At 41.1% G+C, this 19,719-nt stretch overlaps 1 protein-coding gene across 1 annotated transcript; it reads right to left on the bottom strand.

The window, feature by feature from the left end:
* Window positions 1-59: 59 nt before the first annotated feature.
* LOC115769098 lies at window positions 60-15,059 on the bottom strand. Its single transcript, XM_030713809.1, is given in 3 exon segments — window positions 60-1,163; window positions 5,436-5,621; window positions 14,463-15,059. Coding segments are annotated over 3 exon segments (1,488 nt in total). The 5' UTR covers window positions 15,058-15,059; the 3' UTR covers window positions 60-456.
* Window positions 15,060-19,719: the final 4,660 nt, after the last annotated feature.

Raw genomic sequence — 19,719 nt, 5'->3', positions numbered from 1 at the left:
AATTGCATTGGGGCTTGCAAATCAAACGGTATTTCCGCTTTACAGTGCATGGTTGCATTGTGTCTTGCTATAACATTGCCATATTGAGCTTAACAGTGCGAATTGGGCAGTTATAAATGAAAATGCTCTTGTTTAATTTCAGTTTTATTTTGGACTAATTTTGGTCATTAGTTTAAATGTATGCATTTTCTAATGTTGTAAATTGTTAAATACTTTTATATTTGTTGTTTACATTGGCTTACACATTTACAAGGTGGATTTGGGCTGTAAGAAAAACCGTTGGATTTCGTTTCAAGATGCGCCAGGGGTGCAGGGTGAGGGTTAGCTCCACATTAACATTTAACAGCGGCAACAACACAAGCCTCGGCAATTGGTGGATCTATATATGTATGTATGTATATATGTTTGTGTGTGTATGTATGTTTTTTTCGCTTCTTCTTGAGTGTCTTTCATCTTTTAGAGCTTCTGCTGCGCCAGTTCCTCGATAGTGCGCGCATTGGTGAGCGTCACCCACAACGGCGCCTGTATGCTGGCCAGCGAGTAGCTCTCGGCTGCGTCGAGCGACTGAGATTTGCGCAGGGCAGTGGCTGCTGAACTGGCGCTGCCGCTGCTGCTGCTGCTTCCTGCGGCATGGCGACGCTCCCGTTTGGAGCCGCGCTTGCCGACGCCAAACGCGAGCGCTGCTTCGCTGGCCGGGCTGCTGCTGCTGGCGGCGCGCAGCTCCTGCAGGCGACTGCGCCGTTTGGCCAGCGCCGCGGCATCGTGCGATTCGCGCAGGCTGCCCGCCTTGCGCAGCGGCGGCGTCAGCGTTGACGACGACGGCGCCGTCGACGGTGTGCGCGGCTGCAGCTGCTGCATGGCCAGCGCAGCTGTCTGCGGCTGCGCTGTCGACAAGGTCGACAATGTCGACAATGTCGTCGTCGTCGTCGTCGTCATCATCATCGTCTTCGGCTGCTGCTGTTGTGCTGCTAACTGTTAGCTCGAGGAGAAGGACATCTTGTAGGAGTTGGTGTCCATGGGCGATTCGGGATTGAGTATTTCGGTCTGCGTCTGCTCCACGTCGCTGCAGCGCTCCTCCAGCACCGTGTCCAGCTCCAGCGAGGTGAAGCCCTGGCTTAGGCTTCGTTCAGGACGTAGACTGATAGCTCGCGACGATCGGTAATCTAAAGCGGCAAAAACAATAACAAACGGAGAAAAAACAAAAACCAAAGAAATAAACAAACAAAAGCAATTCACATTAGCTACAAGTTGCGCAAATCGCCTCGGGCAAAGTGGAAAGGAAATGTAAATGTAAATGTGTGCGCGTGTGTGCGTTTGCGTGTGACCAAAGATAAATTGAAAACGTGCGACGTCGAGAGCGAGCTCAAATTTAATGTGAGTATCAAAACGTGCAGGTCACCAACCCCGCCCAACGCCCACCATCAGAAGGGACACGCGCCCGCTTGCCAGCTGACAGAAAGTGCGCACAGTGGAACCGATACGTATGTAAGTAATTTTCACTATTTAAGCTACGCCCGCTTTCTAATTTCATTAACAGCTTAAGCGTTGACAACAGCAGCTGCCGCTGTTAATTGCAGCTAAGTGCACTTTAAACTGAAGTGGGGCAATTTAAAATTCCCAGATTTCAAATTACCCAAATAGCGGATTTCCTAATTATGTTAATATACTGTCTTAACACTGTTAAGCTTAAGCTTCAGCTTACTGTTACATTAAACAGCTTGAGCGTTAACAACAGCTGCTGCCGCTGTCAGGTGCATTCGATTTCATTTAAAACTGAAGTGGGACAATATAAAAATCCCTGATTTTAAATTACCCAAGAGCTGATTTCCCTATTATATTAACACTTTAATGTTTAAGATGCAGCTTACTTTTATATTTAACAGCTTCAGCTTAGACAACAGGCAATATAATATTCCCAGATTTACAATTACCCAATAGTCGAATTCGGTCTTATATTAATATATGCTTAAGCTACTGCTTACAATGTTAATTAACAGCTTGAGCAGTGATAACAGTAGCTGTCAATGTCAATTGAATATCAGTGCATTTAAAACTGCAGCTCGGCAGCTAAATATAACAGATTTGAAATTACCCTAAAGCTGATTTCCTCGACATAAATTTCGTTAACACGTATGCTAGCTACACCTAATTGTTATAATTATCAGCCTAAATATTGATAACAGCAGAGACCGCAGTTAATTGCAGATCAGTGCTTTTCAAACTGCAGCTAAAAGCTGTGTGTCACACACACACACACACACACCACTGTGCACAGTCTGACTGTTACTGTGTTGATGGCTGCCCTTTTGCGGTGAAGTTTCTTGTGGGTTTCATGCGCTGCTTGCGGTGATGCGTAATTGTTTTCAAAATTTATGCAAAAACGAAAATTTGCAACCATCAAAACATGGTGTGGTTGGGGTCGTCGGGGGGTAGTGGGTGAAAACAAGTATAATTTGCGGTTTGTCAACGTTCCGTTATCGTGTCACCTACATCATCATCATCATCATCGTCATCAACAAAAACAACATCGTTATTATCATCATAACCACCATCATGTTGTTTGTGCACCGCTCAAAGCGGGGCAGCACCCGCATCCAGCGGCAAAGCAAACACTGAATATGAAATTTACAGTTATAACAAGTTTGAATGCACTCATCGAGTGAGCTCGACTTGAAGATGCCCTAACCGAGAGTCTGGCGACAGAAGTGAGGCTCAATTACATATTACCCCGATAATGAACCATAGCTAGTCTCAATCACTTAATCAATCAGTCCGTCAGTCAATTTATCAAGTTAGTAAGTCATTCAGCCCGTATGTGAATCAATTAGTCAATCAATCACTCAGTCAGTCGGTCAATCAATCAGTCAATTATTTATCCAGTCAATCACTCAACTGTTCAGCCACTCAGTCAGTCAGCCAATCAATCAGTCAGTCTATTAGTCAGTCTGTTTACTAGTCAATCATTCAACCACTCTGTCAGTCAGTCAAGCAATCAGCCAGTTTGTTAACCAGTCAATCATTCAACCACTCTGTCAGTTAGCCAAGCAATTAGTTTTTAAGTCAAACAGTCAGTAAATCGATCAGTCAGTCGGTTAACCAATCAATCAATCAACGACTCAATCAAGCCATCAGTCACTCGGTCAATCAATCAGTCGGACAACCAATAAGTCGGTTAGTTAGTCAATAAGTCAGACAGTCAGACAAACTATTTGTTCAGTCAGTTGGCTAGTTTGTCTATCAATCAATCAATCAGACAATTTGATGTACATAAACTAGCTTATACCCTTTATTGGGGATATTTATGTAAACAGGGCATATGCAAAAGTTGTTGCTGCCTGTCCGTGCGTCCGTGCATGCAGTGAAGACGCCTGGGATTGCTGATTAAGTGGGCGGGGGCAGGGGCGGGGGCTGGTGTGGATCGAGTGAAAAGACGAGTTTTCATTTTTGTTGTGCGCATGGAAATGAGGACAGGCGCCCAAAGGTATGCAATGGAAATGCAAATGCAGCCGGGCGTACGGCCGTTTGGCATACAGCAGCTGCTGCCTGTGCTTGACACATGCAAAACAGCATAAATATCTCCGAGTGTGTGTGCGAGTGTGTGTGTGCGGGTGTGTACGGGTGTGTGCCGACGCTCGCTTTCATTGAGCGCCGCAACAGTCGCAGCAAGCACTCAGCTTGAACTCTGACTTGGAGCCGCACGTGGCTCTCAATTCTTTTTTGGCCATGTTTTCATATTCTGTTAGCTTGGGCGCAGCTCGGGTATAATAGACTATAGACTGTAGGCGCTCGCAAGTGGGTCAAGTTTGCCCGCTTCCCCCTCTCCCTTTTCGCACAAGTTGCATAAAGTGTTTTTGTGCTTTATATACATTTGTTTTTGTTGTTTTGTTGTCATCTTTTTGACAGCCTTTCGCTGAGTTGTTTCATTTATTGATGACAACTTGTGCTGGAATGCGAGCAACACCCTTTGAATAGTCGCAAATGGATGGAGCAGTTCCTTTGCTGCAGCTGAATGGATTTTCATTAGGGTTTGCCTTGCTTTGGCGCCCACAGTTAGCTCCAGTTTGCTTTTCTATTCTATGCATTAACATGCCTAAATGTGACTGGTAAAGCTCCTGCTAAATTCATTTTCTCAATTTCCCATTTTCGTAGCTAAATTTGACATGTGAATCTTATTTCTTAAGTTTCCATTTCCAGAAATATGTGCCACTTTTAATTTTCCCATTTATATTTCTATATATTAATTCGACTTGTTAAGCTCCTGGTAAATTATTTTTCTCAATTCCATTTCGCATTTTCATATTTGTATTAAACTTGTAAAGCTTAAGTAAATCTTTCTTGACTGTCAAATTCCCGATCTAAACTCTCTATTTCTATATTTTAATTTGACTGGTAAAGCTCCTGCTAAGTTCTCTTTCCAAAATTTCCTATTTGTATATCAAAATTTGACTGGTAAAGCTCCTGGTAAATCCTCTTTCTACATTTTTTATTTTCATATCTTAGTTCAACTTGTGATGCTCCGCTTAAATCCCTTTGACTGGTAAATCATCATTGTATATTTGCCATTTCTATGTAGAAATTAGACTGATAAGGCTCATGGTAAATTATTTTTCTAGATTTTTGTTTTTACACTTTAAATTTTCCATTTCCATAATTAAATTGAACTTGTAAAGCGCCTGTTAAGGCATCTTTTTGAATTCTCCTGATAAAGCTCTTGATAAATAATTGTTCGCAATCTTTCATTTCCATTATTTATGAATTAATATTCTTGGTTTCGATTAATCCTGTACCGAAATTTATTTCTGGCATCTTAAAAGAACTTTCGTTATTTTTTTTTTCTTTTCTGTTTACTCTCGTGTTTTTGTCGCTGACTTTCAAAGTAAAGTTATTTTCTTCATAAATATTCAAAAATTGATTTTCAGTTTTTCTCTTTGCAAAGCGCCAAAAAGAGAGCCGGAATGGGCCGACAGGTGTGTGTGTGCGAGGCTCGCCCGCATTTTTGTTTAACAATTCGAAATGCAATTTATGCAAGAAAAACAAAGTAAATGGAAATTTTTCAGAATTGCGAAGGGCGGGGCGAACGGGTCTGGGGTCAAAGTGCAAAGATGCTGGCAAACAAAAAGGACTACGATATGACAGGCACACATTGAGATCAAGAAGGAGTTAGGAGGAAAGAGAGTATGTGTGAGAGAGAGAGAGAGAGAGAGAGAGAGAGAGAGAGAGGGAAAGGTGAAATTATGTAAAATAGCTAAATTCCATGCTACATGGAAAACATCGTGATCGGATAATGTGAATGTGAATCTATATAAAGTCGTGTCGCATATAGATATATATATATATATATATAAATTTATATTGAGAGAGTGGAGAATGAGAGAAGGTGAAGAGTGAAAGTTAAATGGAAAACTTCGTACACACATTACAACATTCAAACTCACTAAGCCTATGAATTGGACTAAATCTGACCAGGCTGACAGCATGGTCCTGCATATCATAGTTGCGTCGCCTGTCCCGCTCCCTGGCCAGCTTGGCGCGCCGTCTCAAGCAGCAGATGACAATCAGCGCCAGTATGGGAAATCCGAAGATGCACGAAACGATCGGAATGACAATCGATTCGGGTGAAACTGTAAGTACAAGATCAGAGATATCAATTAGTTATGTATACCCTGTAAATATTCAATGTCAAGAGAATCGCTTGCTTAGAGCTATAAGGTTTCGAGTGGAACTGTATGTCGAAAATGACAGATATGCACTATTTGTATACCCTGTAATTATCAAATGTGCACAGAATGGGTTACTAATTGAATATGTAAATAGAGAATGCCAGATATGCACTATTTATATACCCTGTAATTATCAAATGAGCAGAAAATGGGTTACTTATTGCTATAGGAATCAATTTAGTTTAATATGAAGATAGAAAATGCCAGATATGTACTATTTGTTTACCCTGTAATTATCAAATGAGCAGAAAATGGGCTACTAATTGAATATGTAAGTTAATAATGCCAGATATGCACTATTTGTATACCCTGTAATTATCAAATGTGCAGAGAATGGGTTACTTATTGCTATAGGAATCAAGTTAAATATTAAGGTAGAAAATGCCAGATATGAACTATTTGTATACCCTGTAATTATCAAATGTGCACAGAATGGGTTACTTATTGAATATGTAAATAGAGAATGCCAGATATGTACTATTTATATACCCTGTAATTATCACATGTGCACAGAACGGGTTACTTATTGCCATAGGAATCAATTTAGTTAAATATTTAGGTAGAAAATGCCAGATATGCGCTATTTGCATACCCTGTAATTATCAAGAGTGCAGAGAATGGCTTGCCAAGTGCTATGGGAATCAATTCGGTTGAATGTGTTAGTGGAAAATGCCACACATATGTTTAGTATTTGTATGTTTTTTTTCGATATCTGCTCAGAAAGTAGCTGAAATCTCTATTAAGAATTCCAAACATATTATTCCTAATCGATTTTCACGATGTAAACATGAAAGGAAAACCTTTATTGAAACAAATGAAATCCTTATTAAGTTTATTATGTTGATTGATTCGGCTTAGACGCCCCTCTCCACAAATCACGCTCTTCTTAATTTAAAAAAAAAAAAGAAGGAAAATGGAAAAGTTTTTCCTTATCTCTGACACACTCTGCCTTTGTGCATGTTTGACTGGGCTAGGCAAAAATGTTTGTGCGAGCGCCTAAAAGTAGACTTCATATGTTAATTTTGCTGCCTAATTGCTGCGGTCAAAGGTTAAATGCCAGCGATGTTCGCTTGCTGGACTAGTTCAAATATAAACTGCAAATTATTTATTCATGTGCTATCACACACGCACACACATGCACACACATGCACACACACGCTGGGCAGCTGTCGGAAGCGCTCTAAAGTAGGCAACAAAAAATTGATCGCCCTTTTTGCTCATAATTTGCGGCTCATCTGGGGTCGGGTTCATTTGGCCAGACGGTGCCCCGAAATGTAGGCAACACTTATTTACGCTGACAGGCGACTCGCCCAGCTAACTGGGCCAACAGCCTTTTGACCAAATTCCAAACGTTGCCAGCATTTGCATTTGCGGCCCGCTGGCTTTTTGTGTCCTTTTATTTCCGTCTTGTTTCTTTTAATTTAATTTTCATCCGGCCGCATTCAGGCCGCTTTCAACTCATTTTTATCTTAATGATTCAGTGGGTCGGTGGCTTTGGTGGTTCGCTGGTGTTTGCTCTCCACCTGCACCGCTGTCGATGCTATCGCGATTCTTGTTTCAATTTGTCTTTGCTTTATCTTGCCAAAAAAAAAAAAAAGAAGAAAAAGAATATATAACAAACCCGCAACAAAGGCCAACAATTTTTTGCGATCCGCTCAGGCAAACATTTTTATTAAGGTCCTTAGCCGATAAGCCATAAAAAACAATATATCTCTTGGCCATTGTCCATATGCGTTTGTCTGCCTCTTATATAAGTATGTATTTATATAAGTGTGCATTCACATATATACACACGTATATGTGTGTGTGTGTGTGTGTGTGTGTGTGTGTGTGTGTATTCGTGTATGTATGTATTTCGCGGCCATTCAAGTACAGCGATATGACTTTTTGTGTACACTGAGCGAAAGTTCGCAGTGAATTTTCGGAATTATTGGAACCAGGGCTGGGCACATTCGCATAGAAAAATGTTCGCTACGAATCGAACCAGCTTGCCGCCTTGAGATTCGGTTCGTGAACCTCTTTTTACGCTTCATTGAAACCAGCTTTTCGTTCAAACTTATTTAAAATTAAGTTTCTTATTTGTTTGATGTTTTTTATTTATTTTTTGTTTTATTTATTTGATTTGTTTAATTAATGCTATTTACTTTATTTATTAATTAAATGTATTTCTTTTTTTTTATTTAATATATATTTTTATTTATTTGATTTTGTTGTGAATATTTTGTTTATTTTATTTAGATATTATTAAGTTAAGGTGACTTTTAGTTCCAGTCTTGAACTGGTTCGGTTCCAAACAGTGTTGCATAACTGATTAATATTTAACTATTGAGTCTGCCAAAAATATTCAATTGGACTGTTAACTATCTGAATGATCAGATCTGAAAGAACATTTTGCTATAATTTGGAGCTTGGTTCGGTTAATGTTTTTAATCAATGTCTGGTTCTCAGGTTCGGTTCGTGAATTTGTTTTTGTTCTTAAGAACTATGAGCTCTAGATTTAAGTGCGAAGCTTTTGAAAAGAACTGTAACTTAACACTGCAAACATGCTTTAAGTTGGAAATTGAATTCGTTTTTGGAAAGCTTGTTAGCTCAAAAGGCAAAAAATGTAATTGTAGCGCCCGTTTCTCTCAGTGCATGTGCTCTGTTTGCAACGTGTTTGCCGCTGCGGATGCTGGCACGCCCACAATTCTAGCTAAAAATCATGCCAAGGCGTCGCAACCAATGCCCTTAATCTAAGCCACAGAAATCCCTGGCCCCGAAAATCTTGTTGCAAGCACACAAAGCATGATCGAGTGGTGCTGGAAGAGGGTGCGGGATAATGCGGGGTGCTGCTGGCTAAAACGGATTTAGTCAACGCTGCTGCTGCTGCTGCTGCTGCTGCACTGGCTCCAACTGTTGATGTCGCGCGCGCTCTCTGGTTGACATTATTGAATCCAATTAACGCCTTCAAAGTGACAGTTCAAATTTACACAAATTGATGGCTCTTGTCGATGGGGTGAGGGCCAGGGTGAGGGCGGGGGCAGGGGCGGGTTAGGGGTTATAGTAAATGGGGCAGCAGCAGCAACTTCTTCAGCAGCTCGGCAGCTGTCCTTTGACAAGAATTCCATGTTGTTGGGACTCTTTGGAGCCAGCCACCCCGCCAGCTGGCAGAGCGTCTGTAATTTCATGCTGAGTCATCGGGCGGCAGCGTTTGATGCTTGAAATATTCAATAAATACAATAAAAATGATGCGAACAAACTGGCCCGCCCCGCCATTCAATCGAAATCGAAATGTTTGTATATTTCAAGTCGACCGTGGAATGCGCTACAAAAGCCTCGACAACAACAACAACAACAACAAAAGCTGAGAATAGACAAACTGAGAATAAACGAAAAACAATAAAGAAGAAAAAGGCGAAAAAAGCGGACAGTAAAAGAAATACATATTTTCCGTATTAATCGCACAGTGACTTCTTGGGCTGGTTTTGGGCATAGAGATGAGCGCGTGTCGTGTCACGAACTAGCCTTAAGCGCCAGTGTTGTTAAAGGTTATACTACGAAAGCTTGAAGAATTCTTTTTTAAATAGGAAAAGTACAAATTTGTTGACAACTTCTTTGATGCTTTTTGTTAAATACGGTACATACAAATTAATAATGCAATTGTTTATTTTGCATTCATTAATGCGATATCTAACAATATTGCTAACGGCACACGCGCTCATCTCTATGACTCGGCAAACGTTAGAGATGGGCGGCATATTACTTTTTGCCATGGGCGTGGCATCACTGGGTTCAACTTGGGCAGAGCTCAAGTGCTAAAGTAGTTAGTTAAAGTAGTTGACGCTTTAAGTTGCGCCCCATGCAACCCAGGAATTTGGCTGCAAGTGGAACCACTTAGTCGTGCTTACCGTGCCGAGGACAGACTGTACTTGGCATGGTTAAGCATGACAGAGACGGAGTCAGTGACAGCTCAAGAGAGCAACTGCCGAGGCAGGCGAAAGTGCAATCTACTTAGCTGCGAGTGTTGGTAAGTGCTTAAAGTAAAGTCAATCAACTGTCAATGTGTTAATGGTCTAACTATGTATTTGGGATGAGTGTCTTTAAGAGTTCTCGTAGAAGAATATATTCTGATCGTTGTCCCAAAGTAGTTAACACAATGTTTAACATATGTGAACAGCGGCTGCAACTGATTTACATGGCTGCCAAGGCGTTTATCAACACTTGCAGCAGAAACTTTGCAGCACTTTTTCATAGAAGGAAATTTTCGCTTGATATAATTTTCTATAAAAATACATAATGATTGATACCATAAAGAAGCTTACACGATGTTGAACATAAGTGATAAGCGGCTGCAACTAGTTAACATATGTATTTGCCGAAGCGTTTGTCAACACTTGCAGCTGTAACTGAAACTTTGCAACACTTGCGGAAAGAAGGAAACTTTCCTTTGATTTATCATAAAGGCTTTGTTGTGCTTTAGAATAATTGAATGCAGCTTGTAGAAATTTGCGCACAAAACTTTTTAATCCCAAAAACGTGCCCGAAAAGTTTACTTATTAAACAAAAAGAATCTTCGGCCAGCTTTTGAGTACATAATCCAAAGCAATCGGATAGGAATCTAGCTGTTGGGTTAGCATCAATAAAATATGTATTCATAAATGTTGTATTTAAATGGGATTTAGCACAAGTTCAGCCCAAATTTGATAAGTAATTGGAGAGAAGCTAGTTGAGAGTTTCAGATATTCGAATTATTTATAGCCTGGCGTTCATACATACGGACAGGCAGACGAACAGGCATGTCAAGATCGACTCGGCTATTGATGCTGATCAAGAATATATATGTATATACCTAATGGGGTCGGAGATGCTTTCTGCTGCCTGTTACACAGATTTGCAGAACTCCCTTATAACCGTTTTGCACATATTCAATGGCTGCAGGCCATGAAAAACTTAAAATTCTGTTCTTAATTATGTTTTCCTTGAAGAATCTGTATGCGTGAAAACTATTTGGTGAGCATTCTGCTGTCGCTCTGGATTGTGGAATGCGAGGAACCAAGACGAGTCCGTTTTCTGCGTGCCAACTTGGCAATAAATAGTTGCAACACAAGCTGTGTAAACTATGCTGCAACAAGGCGAATTATTTGCAGCAGCTAGCTTGTGCCACATGTGCCACAAGCGCTCTAGACCGAGGCTAAACCATTTTATTGAATGAAATTTACGCACTTCTTATACCCTGAACCCATTCAAAATGGGTATAAGGGTATATTGTATTTGTGCAAAATGCAAATGTATGTAACAGGCAGAAGGAAGCTTCTCCGACCCCATCAAGTATATATATTCTTGATCAGCATCAATAGCCGAGTCGATCTAGCCATGTCCGTGCGTCCGTCCGTCCGTATGAGCTAGACACTTGAGATGTAGGTGCTCCTAGTTGCCGCGCAGATCGAGTTTGTTTCCGATAATCGATAACTTACTCCGTTTCCAAGCAATCGATAAAAATCGATATCGATATCCTGTTTTTTGGGCAATTTTGGTAAATAATAAGAGCTAGAGTCACCAAACTAAAATAGAATCTATATATGCATTTGATGTTGGAAGAAGAGGGTTCAGGGTATCCCCTAGTCGGGAGCTCCCGACTAGAACCTCTAACTTGTTTTTGTAGCTTCTCTTGCTTCTTCTGTTGTTGTTGCTGGGGAAATGGCCAAGTTGGTTGGCTTTGACGAGCTGCCCTCCTACCACCCCACCAACACCACCCTCTCGTTAGCTGTGTGGCAGACATGCCCTCCGCCCACGCACGAACACAATTCGAATACACTCAAAAAAAATGGTTTACCTTTTAAAGAATCCCCAAAAAAATTTGTATTTGCAAAAACTTGCTTTGAAAACTAGAGAAATTGTTGAATTTTGGATTCTTGATATTTTTTTTTATTAACTAGGCCAAAAATTTGTTTCAGTGTAGCCACGGAAGGGCCGCAGGGCTGCGAAAGCGCTGACAACGCTGCTAGCTTCTCGCCTCTCGCCTTGCGCCTCCCGATGCTGATGTGGGAAGAAGATAAGCCGCATGATTAGGATATGAGATATTAACGTCGAATGCGACGACGCTTGGATGTGTCCCCATAATGAGAACCAACTGAGTCAGCAGCCAGGCAGCCAGGCAGACGAAGGCTTTGACAGCTCCCGCAATTTGTGTGGCGGGAGTGAAAGTGAAAGCGAAAGCGAAAGTTTTCGTTTGGCCCCCAGAGCCAAGTTAAGAGCTGCTGCTTAAAACAATCAACGTTTCAAATCGCGTTAATAGTCGGCCAAACTCTGCAATTAATGCGACTTCAACTTGCCTAATTGCTGCATTAGGCCCAAGGGTCGTAAGGTCGCAAGCTCTCTCTTCCGCTCACTTTCACTCGCTTTCACTCCGGCTCTCCCATTCCCTCTCTCTCCCTCTCTCTCTCTCCATCGGTGCCACAATAAGTGCACAGATAATTGAGCAGCTTTTTAAGGGGCGTGCCTGACTGACAGCTACTCTGTTGCGGAACTACAGAACTACATTAAATACCCTGTAAACTAGCTGGCATGCAATTTGCGAAGCATTTTCTATCGCTTTGGCTTACTTTTTTCCTCGTTTTTTATTGTGTGCAAATATGACGAATGTACTTTTTGTGCATCGCCAATTTCTCGCCGGGTAAGTTAAAAAAGCGATGCCAATCAACTTTCTCTGTATCGCCAATTGCTCGTCTGGGAAGTTAAAAATGCGATATCAGAAAACTTCGGGGCGAAATATAAGCCCCATAGGGTATCATAGTCTCGCAGACTTAGACAGCTAATAATGGACATACAAGCCGATTGGATAAACAAAGTAAAGGATCTCAATCTATCTGGGAAACATACTAATGCTGCGCCACATCCCACCCCCTTTTCGGGCCTTTAATGCGCACAGGGTATATTAAAAAGAGGACAACACCTCTGAGCGTGCAACGAGAGGGTATCTATCTGAGCTATTCGAGGATAATGAACGAACGGATGGCATAATGCAAATTAGCCCCTAATTGGGCCTGGCACGCGACCCCGCCGCCGTCTGACCATCAGTCTCAGCGTCCGTCCGTCCGTCCGTCCGTCCGTCTGTCTAACGGACTGAGCTGATTTGATTATTGGCAGGCGGACAGGCGGACGGGCTGCGGGAGCGTTTCACCTATTCGCCCACAGACAGTGATGTGACGAGCGTGCTAATCAAGCGCAATCCGCATTAGCTGTCCCGATTATTGGGCTCAATCATCCGGCGTTGGCTTGGCCAAAAATAATGATTAACTGACAGCCAAAAGTTATTGGCCAAGTGCCTGACAAATAAACCATCGGTCTATTAAATGTGATGAATTAATATGTCAGTGCCTGGTGGGCATTGACAATACATTGACAATATATTCGTTTGAATAACGTTTATAGCTGGCTTTAACGGTGGCTTTTGTGCTTATGTTAAGTGCAATTTAAGAGCTCTGTTTAGTGATGTGATGAATTAATACGCCTCAGTGTTTAAGTGAAGCTTGCGCTCGACACATTCCCAATATATTCTGCTTTACTTAGTTTATGTGATTCTTTACAGTCTGTTATGTAGCTCTGTTATGTAGCTCTCATTCCACATATGTTAAGTGCAATTAAACAGCTCTATTAAAAACTCTGTAAATAGTTCGTATGCTTCAGAGTTTAAGTAGAGTTTCCCAACGGGGGGTATTACCTATACATTTCCCATATATTCTGCTTTACGTGCTTGAATAAAACTTAGGTTAGCTGTAAGAGTTCAGCTGCTTATGTTAACTGTAACTTAACAGCAATGTTATGTAGAGCTTAAGGGGTGAATGCGACTGGTGAGCATTAACTATAAATTCTCAATATATTCTGCTTTACTTTTCCGAAGCGTTTATGTTATCTTTAACAGGTCGCTTGCCTGACATGTTATGTGGCTGTTATTATACTTATGTTTACTGCAACATAACAGCAATGTTATGTGAAGTTTGATTACAGGTGGCAATAAACATTACATCTACCATATAACAATGCCTGATCTCATTTATCTGCTCTGCTATGTGTTCTCACGCGACTTACATTAACAGCAATGTTATTTATATAACATAGCAACGTACATACATTCTCTGTAAACTGCTCTAGCTTAAGTTCACTTTATTGACTTTCAAGTGACACTTGCAGGCTCTCTTAAGTGACTGTCAGTTACGCCATGTGCCTTCACTTTAACTCGCCGTTGAGTGGCTCTTATTTTGCATGCAAGATTTGGCATTGAAAAAGATTAAGGCATAAGGGTTTAACAGTTGTGTTCATAAATTTATGTACACAAGGTTGAAATTTTCCTACTGATAATACATACGCGGGAGATACCCTGTAAAAAATGACGGAAGAGAGGCCATAACTGCGGTGCTTATGGTCCGAATGGAAAGAACATTTGAGGTCTTATTAATGCTAACCAAAAGTTGAACTTGTTTATAATCTGTCCATAGATACTTATCGATTTTGGATGTGAATGTGAATGTGTATTACAGATGATGGCAATCCGAAATTTGAGTCGTGAGCTCTAGCAGAGAGAGTGAGAGAGTGTGTGTGTGTGAGAGAGAGAGAGAGAGAGAGACAGACCGTCGTCAGACGGTTGCATACCTTTGCGCAAAACCATAATACCCAATGGCAACAATTGGAGTACAGGGTATCAGAAGCAAAGTGCATTGTGTAACTGAATTTTGATTTGGATTTAGTGAAAATCCATTAACTCACCCGTTGGATAAATGTAAATGGTGGCGGCCCGATTCTTGTTGCCGGCCGCAATGAAGGTGGCCATCGTCTGGGCTGGAAACGTAACGGCCGGCCCAGTTGCCTCCGGCAGATTGGTGATGGCGCTGCTCAGCACCGTGCTGGCCGCCGTTGATGACGACTCAATGAAGCCGGGCGTCTCGCTAAATGCATTGTACATATTCGGTTCGCTGCCGTTAATGCTGGCATTGGCATTGGCATGCCCAGCGCCATCGCCATCGCCATCGCCATGTCCATTGTTGGGCGAATGCCTAATGCGCTGTCCGGCAGTCACATCGGCGCCAAGGCCGCCATGGAGCAAGAGGGTGGTCAATCTGGCGCTGTGCTGACCGCCCATTGTGGCCAGCGTGCGGTTTAGCAGCGCCTTCATGTTGCCCGTCGTTGCCTGCAGCAGCTTGGACGTTAGATTTGTGGTCGTCCTGGGATTTGGACTCTCCGCCTCGCCGTCAGCTGGAGTTGGAGCTGCCCGCCTGCTGGCCAGATTATTAATGATTGTTGCTGTTGTTGCGGTCATATTGTTTAATAATTTCGCAGCATAATCGTAAATTTCAATGAGCATTTGGTGGCGCGCCTCCTTCAACTGCCACGCCCACTGTCACTGCTACTGCTACAGCTGGTGCTGCTGCTCCAATTGCTGCGGTTTCAGCTGTCTGCAAGAGAAATGAGAGCGAATTTTGGGCGTTCTGCTAATTGCTTTAATGAATCATTCGGTTCAGTTCGCTTGGCCTCTGGGATTTCCCGTTGAGTGTTGGCAAACGTCTAATGATGCTTGCGGCGATTAAGGCTCGCTTACCCACACTGCGCTTACAGTTGACAGCTACTTTATTGTGTTGTCAAATAAAAGTTTTCTTCTGTTTCAGTTAAGCCACATGTCTAAGTTAATAATAATAACGACTTGTTTAATATTTGTGTGTCCTACTTTAGCCTGTTGTCAAATATTTGCTAGCTTCCACAATACCGTCAAAGTTGACAGCTACTTAATCCTGTTGTCAAATAGTTGTTTGATTGTTTCCCCATTTCACTTACAGTTAGGCTAGGCAATAACTACTTGTTAATAATTTGACAAGAGCTGTGCATTTGTTAATATACTTTCCCGCACACAATTGTCAAAGTTGACAACTACTTTATTAGTTTGTCAAAAATAAATTTTACACTCTATTATCTTCATTTCAGTTAGTACTTGTTTAATATTTAACTAAAGCTTAGCACTTGCTGTTGCTAACAACTTGCACACTGCTGTCAAAGTTGACAGCCAGTTTATTCTGTTGTTAAACAGAAGTTGTGTTCTTTATAATTTTCCTTTTCAGTTAGTTATACACTAAGTGCTTGTTAAATATATGCCTTGAGCTAACTACTTGTTGTCTCCTGAACTTACACACTAATGTCAAAGTTGGCAGCTACTTTATGTTCCTGTCAAATAGAAGTTTGGCTCTCTGCAATGTCCATTGTCAGTTAAGTCAAGCAATAACTACTTGTTAATTATTTCACCAGAGCTTAGCGTTTGTTGTGCTGTCAACTGGCAACTTATGTACGCCATAACATTTTCTCACGTCCTGTCCACTTGTCATTTAGCTGTTGTCAGCTAATACGAACGTTGACAGGAACATGGTTAAGCGTGCCTTAAGCATCAAATAAAAAGCTCTGTCCAGTTGCTACACCAACGGAATGTTGAGGCCAAAATTGACGAAATGAAACTATTGAAAAAATATATTGGACATTGTTGAGTATTAGGAGATAAACATAGGATATACAAATATGGTATATATGGGCTACAAGGAATGGATTGAAGGATGTAAAAGAGTTGCTGTTATACTTGTGTTTGGGCAATTGTTGATTTTCTGTAAGTACGAAATAAACTATGGCAATAACTTTCGAAACTTTGATCGGAGCATTCAGAAAGTACAGTTTCTTAAAGATGAACTATTGATTTAAATGCGATGATTGAGGCCTGTAGCTCACATATTTATATTTAATTAACTTTCTTTTACTGTTGACTCAATTACATTTTAAATGTGGTACCACACACACATTTCATAGCAATCACAGTTTGTGCCTGACAGAGCGCAGAGTTCGCATTATTCTCACCCAACCGAGCAATTCAAACTTTTGCACTTGCATTGCGCTTTACCGATTGAGTTCCTGTTCTTATAGTTTTTCAGTTATTTATCTATGTTTGTTGATAGCTTTGCAGCTACACAATGAAGCCGGAACATGAAATGCGATCAAAGCCCCCTCCACAAGCCGAGTTGAGAGCCCAATCAAGCGGGCAATCCAAGTAAGGCCCCCCATCACAGTCGACGCCCGTGGCAATAGGCACTTCAAGCTGAAGTTGATGCTGAAAGTGGAGGACACTTTGGCGACAACGGGGCCATAAAAATATGTTAACTAGTATTGTGTGTGTGTGTGTGTGTGTGTGTGTGCGTGTGTGCCGCGTCCTGGCCATGGCCAATGTCAGTTGGCAGCAACTAGCTTCATTACCAGCAAAACGAATTCAATTCAATCGAAATCGTAGCGAAACGCAACGAACGGAATGGAATGGAACGGAAAGGAGCGCAAAGGAACGGAAAGGGAAACGAAACGAAGGGTGAGCAAGGGTGAGGAAGGGAGAGGAAGGGGCGTTCAATCGAAATGGAAATCCAAACAATGTAAGAAAACTCATCCGAACACACTTCCTATTGGCAACACACACACACACACACACACACACACACACGCACAATTAAATGGCCAACACACAAAACATGGCTCTAATGGCGTCCGCCCACAAAATGGACAAGCACGAGCCAGCAGCCAAAAATAAAAAACCCCCGACTGAATAAAGCGGACACTCAACAGAAAAAACAAGTAAGAGGCTCTAGTCGGGAGCTCCCGACTAGGGGATACCCTGAACCCTCTTCTTCCAACATCGGATATATATTCTATTTTAAAAGCTATATGTCAAGTTTGGTGACTCTAGCTCTTATTATTTACCAAAATCCCCAAAAAAACGGGATATCGATATCGATTTTTATCGATTGCTTGGAACGGAGTAAGTTATCGATTATCGGAAACAAACTCGATCTGCGCGGACACGAGGAGATCCTACATTTCAAGTCTCTAGCTCTTATAGGTTCTGAGATCCTTGTGTTCATACATACGGACGGACGGACGGACGGACGGACGGACGGACGGACGGACGAACGGACATGGCTAGATCGACTCGGCTATTGATGCTGATCAAGAATATATATACTTGATGAGGTCGGAGATGCTTCCTTCTGGCTGTTACATACATTTGCATTTTGCACAAATACAATATACCCTTATACCCATTTTTAATGGGTTCAGGGTACAAAAAAGGAAAATTAAAAAATAATACGCTTAAAGTGTGCGCAAAAATCTTATTTTAAGCAGCTTTATTTTCTCATAGGCGCAAAATTTCAAGTACAAGTCGAATTGCACATTTGTTGAAAATGTTAATTTCTCTTTCTTATTTTAAGTTATTTGCTGCTTAATTTATGTTTTTTTTTTTTTTATTATTTTAAGATTTCTTATTTTAAGATTTCATCTCCTTTATCTCATCTCCAGTCGAACGTAAATTTTATGCTTTTACTTAAAATGTTTTGTGCCTTATTTTAAGTTGTTTTGTACTCATTTCAAGTTTTTTTTCTTGTTTTTATTCAATTCCAAGTACAAGACAGTCGCACATTTATTGAGAACGCAATTTGTTTTTTTTTTTCATTTTTTTTTTGTACTTAATTTAAGTGTTTTTTTTTTATTAATTTTATGTTTTGACATTTGACATTTATCTGCGCATATAAAAAAAATGTAAAAAAAAATTTTACTTAAAGTGAGCACAAAAATCTTATTTAAAGATTTTTTGTCTTAAGAACGAAAAATCGCAAGTATCGCAAGGATATAATCAGGGCATAAAAAGAGAAGTCGATTGGCACATTTATTAAGAATGTAAATTGCATTTATTTACTGTAAATGTTATTCGACTCTCTTTAAGTTATTTTGTACTCAATTCAAGTTTTTATTTTTTTTTGTATACTCCACGAAATTGAAATTTGATATAAAATATTTGTAGACTTATAAAAGTGTGGAAACGATTGCTGGCCACGCCCTCTGGGGGGCGTCGAGCCAAATATATTGCGGCCACGCCCACAGAGGCGCGAGTTTGAAAGTTTGAATTGCTTTGTAGTGACAGTTTGAGAGTCACGCTATCTGAATCTAAAGCAGGGTATTGCGCAGTCGGGCTTAAACGAAGTGCTTGCTGATTAAATATTTATAATATTTTAAATTAAAATTAAAAAATATGAAAGAGCAGAATGTGCTTGGAAATGTTTCAGAATTAAAACAACAACTTTCGCTGAGTTTAAGGCAATCGAGTGGGAGTGGCTGGAGGAGGAGGATGAGGGGGGGGGGGCTGTACGAACCGTGCTGCTCGCTGCTCTCGTGTCCGTCCGCTCAATGTGGCATGTTCACATGTGCCACATCATTTAGCACTTTTATTGTGGCAATTTCAAACACACACAAGAACAAAAATTACAAAAAATTACAAACAAACACACAAACACACAAATACGCACGCACACACACACACAGACACAATTTGCATATGCGGACTTAAGTGTCTTGTTGCGTACGCTGTTTGAACCGTTACGTTTTTGCTAACGGCTTTCACGTTTTACGTGTTTGGACGCGCGGGTTTTTTCGTTTTCGTTTTTGGTTTTTGCTTTCGTTTGCTTTTTGCTTTGGCAACTGTCGCGTCGCGTTCGCCGTCGCTTTGTGGGCCGCCGCTGCGCTGTCGCCGCGCTTTTATAGCCGGCTCCTGGCTTAAGGGAAATTTTAGAGAGCGCAAATTTCCCACACGCTGAGCGCTGAGCACACTGGAATTTCACATTTAAGGTACATTTGCTCTTTGCACTGGAATCGAGCGACGATTCATGCATGACTTTTCGAATGCATCAAAAAGAGTTGGGAACCTTAAGACCTACATACAAGACATAAACTATAAATAAATCAAGAACTTATTGCATCAATCGTGCTTTATGCCCGATATATTCATTATAGACTTCATAATTTGATTTTCTGTGTGTTTCGTAGTTAATTTATTTGAAGGCAATATAGTAGTATTCCCCTCATACTCCTTTTCCTTGTCTTCATCACCATTTATTGTCTATTATTATCAGAATACCTTCAACCTAACCTAACCTAACCTGTTAGTTGTGGTTCATTA

The sequence above is a fragment of the Drosophila novamexicana genome, unplaced genomic scaffold (genome assembly GCF_003285875.2).
Source record: "Drosophila novamexicana strain 15010-1031.04,08,12 unplaced genomic scaffold, DnovRS2.1 tig00002290-arrow-arrow-pilon, whole genome shotgun sequence".
Classification (NCBI taxonomy): domain Eukaryota; kingdom Metazoa; phylum Arthropoda; class Insecta; order Diptera; family Drosophilidae; genus Drosophila; species Drosophila novamexicana.
Note: the sequence above shows the minus strand (reverse complement) of the source record. Positions and strands in the feature narration are given on the sequence as shown.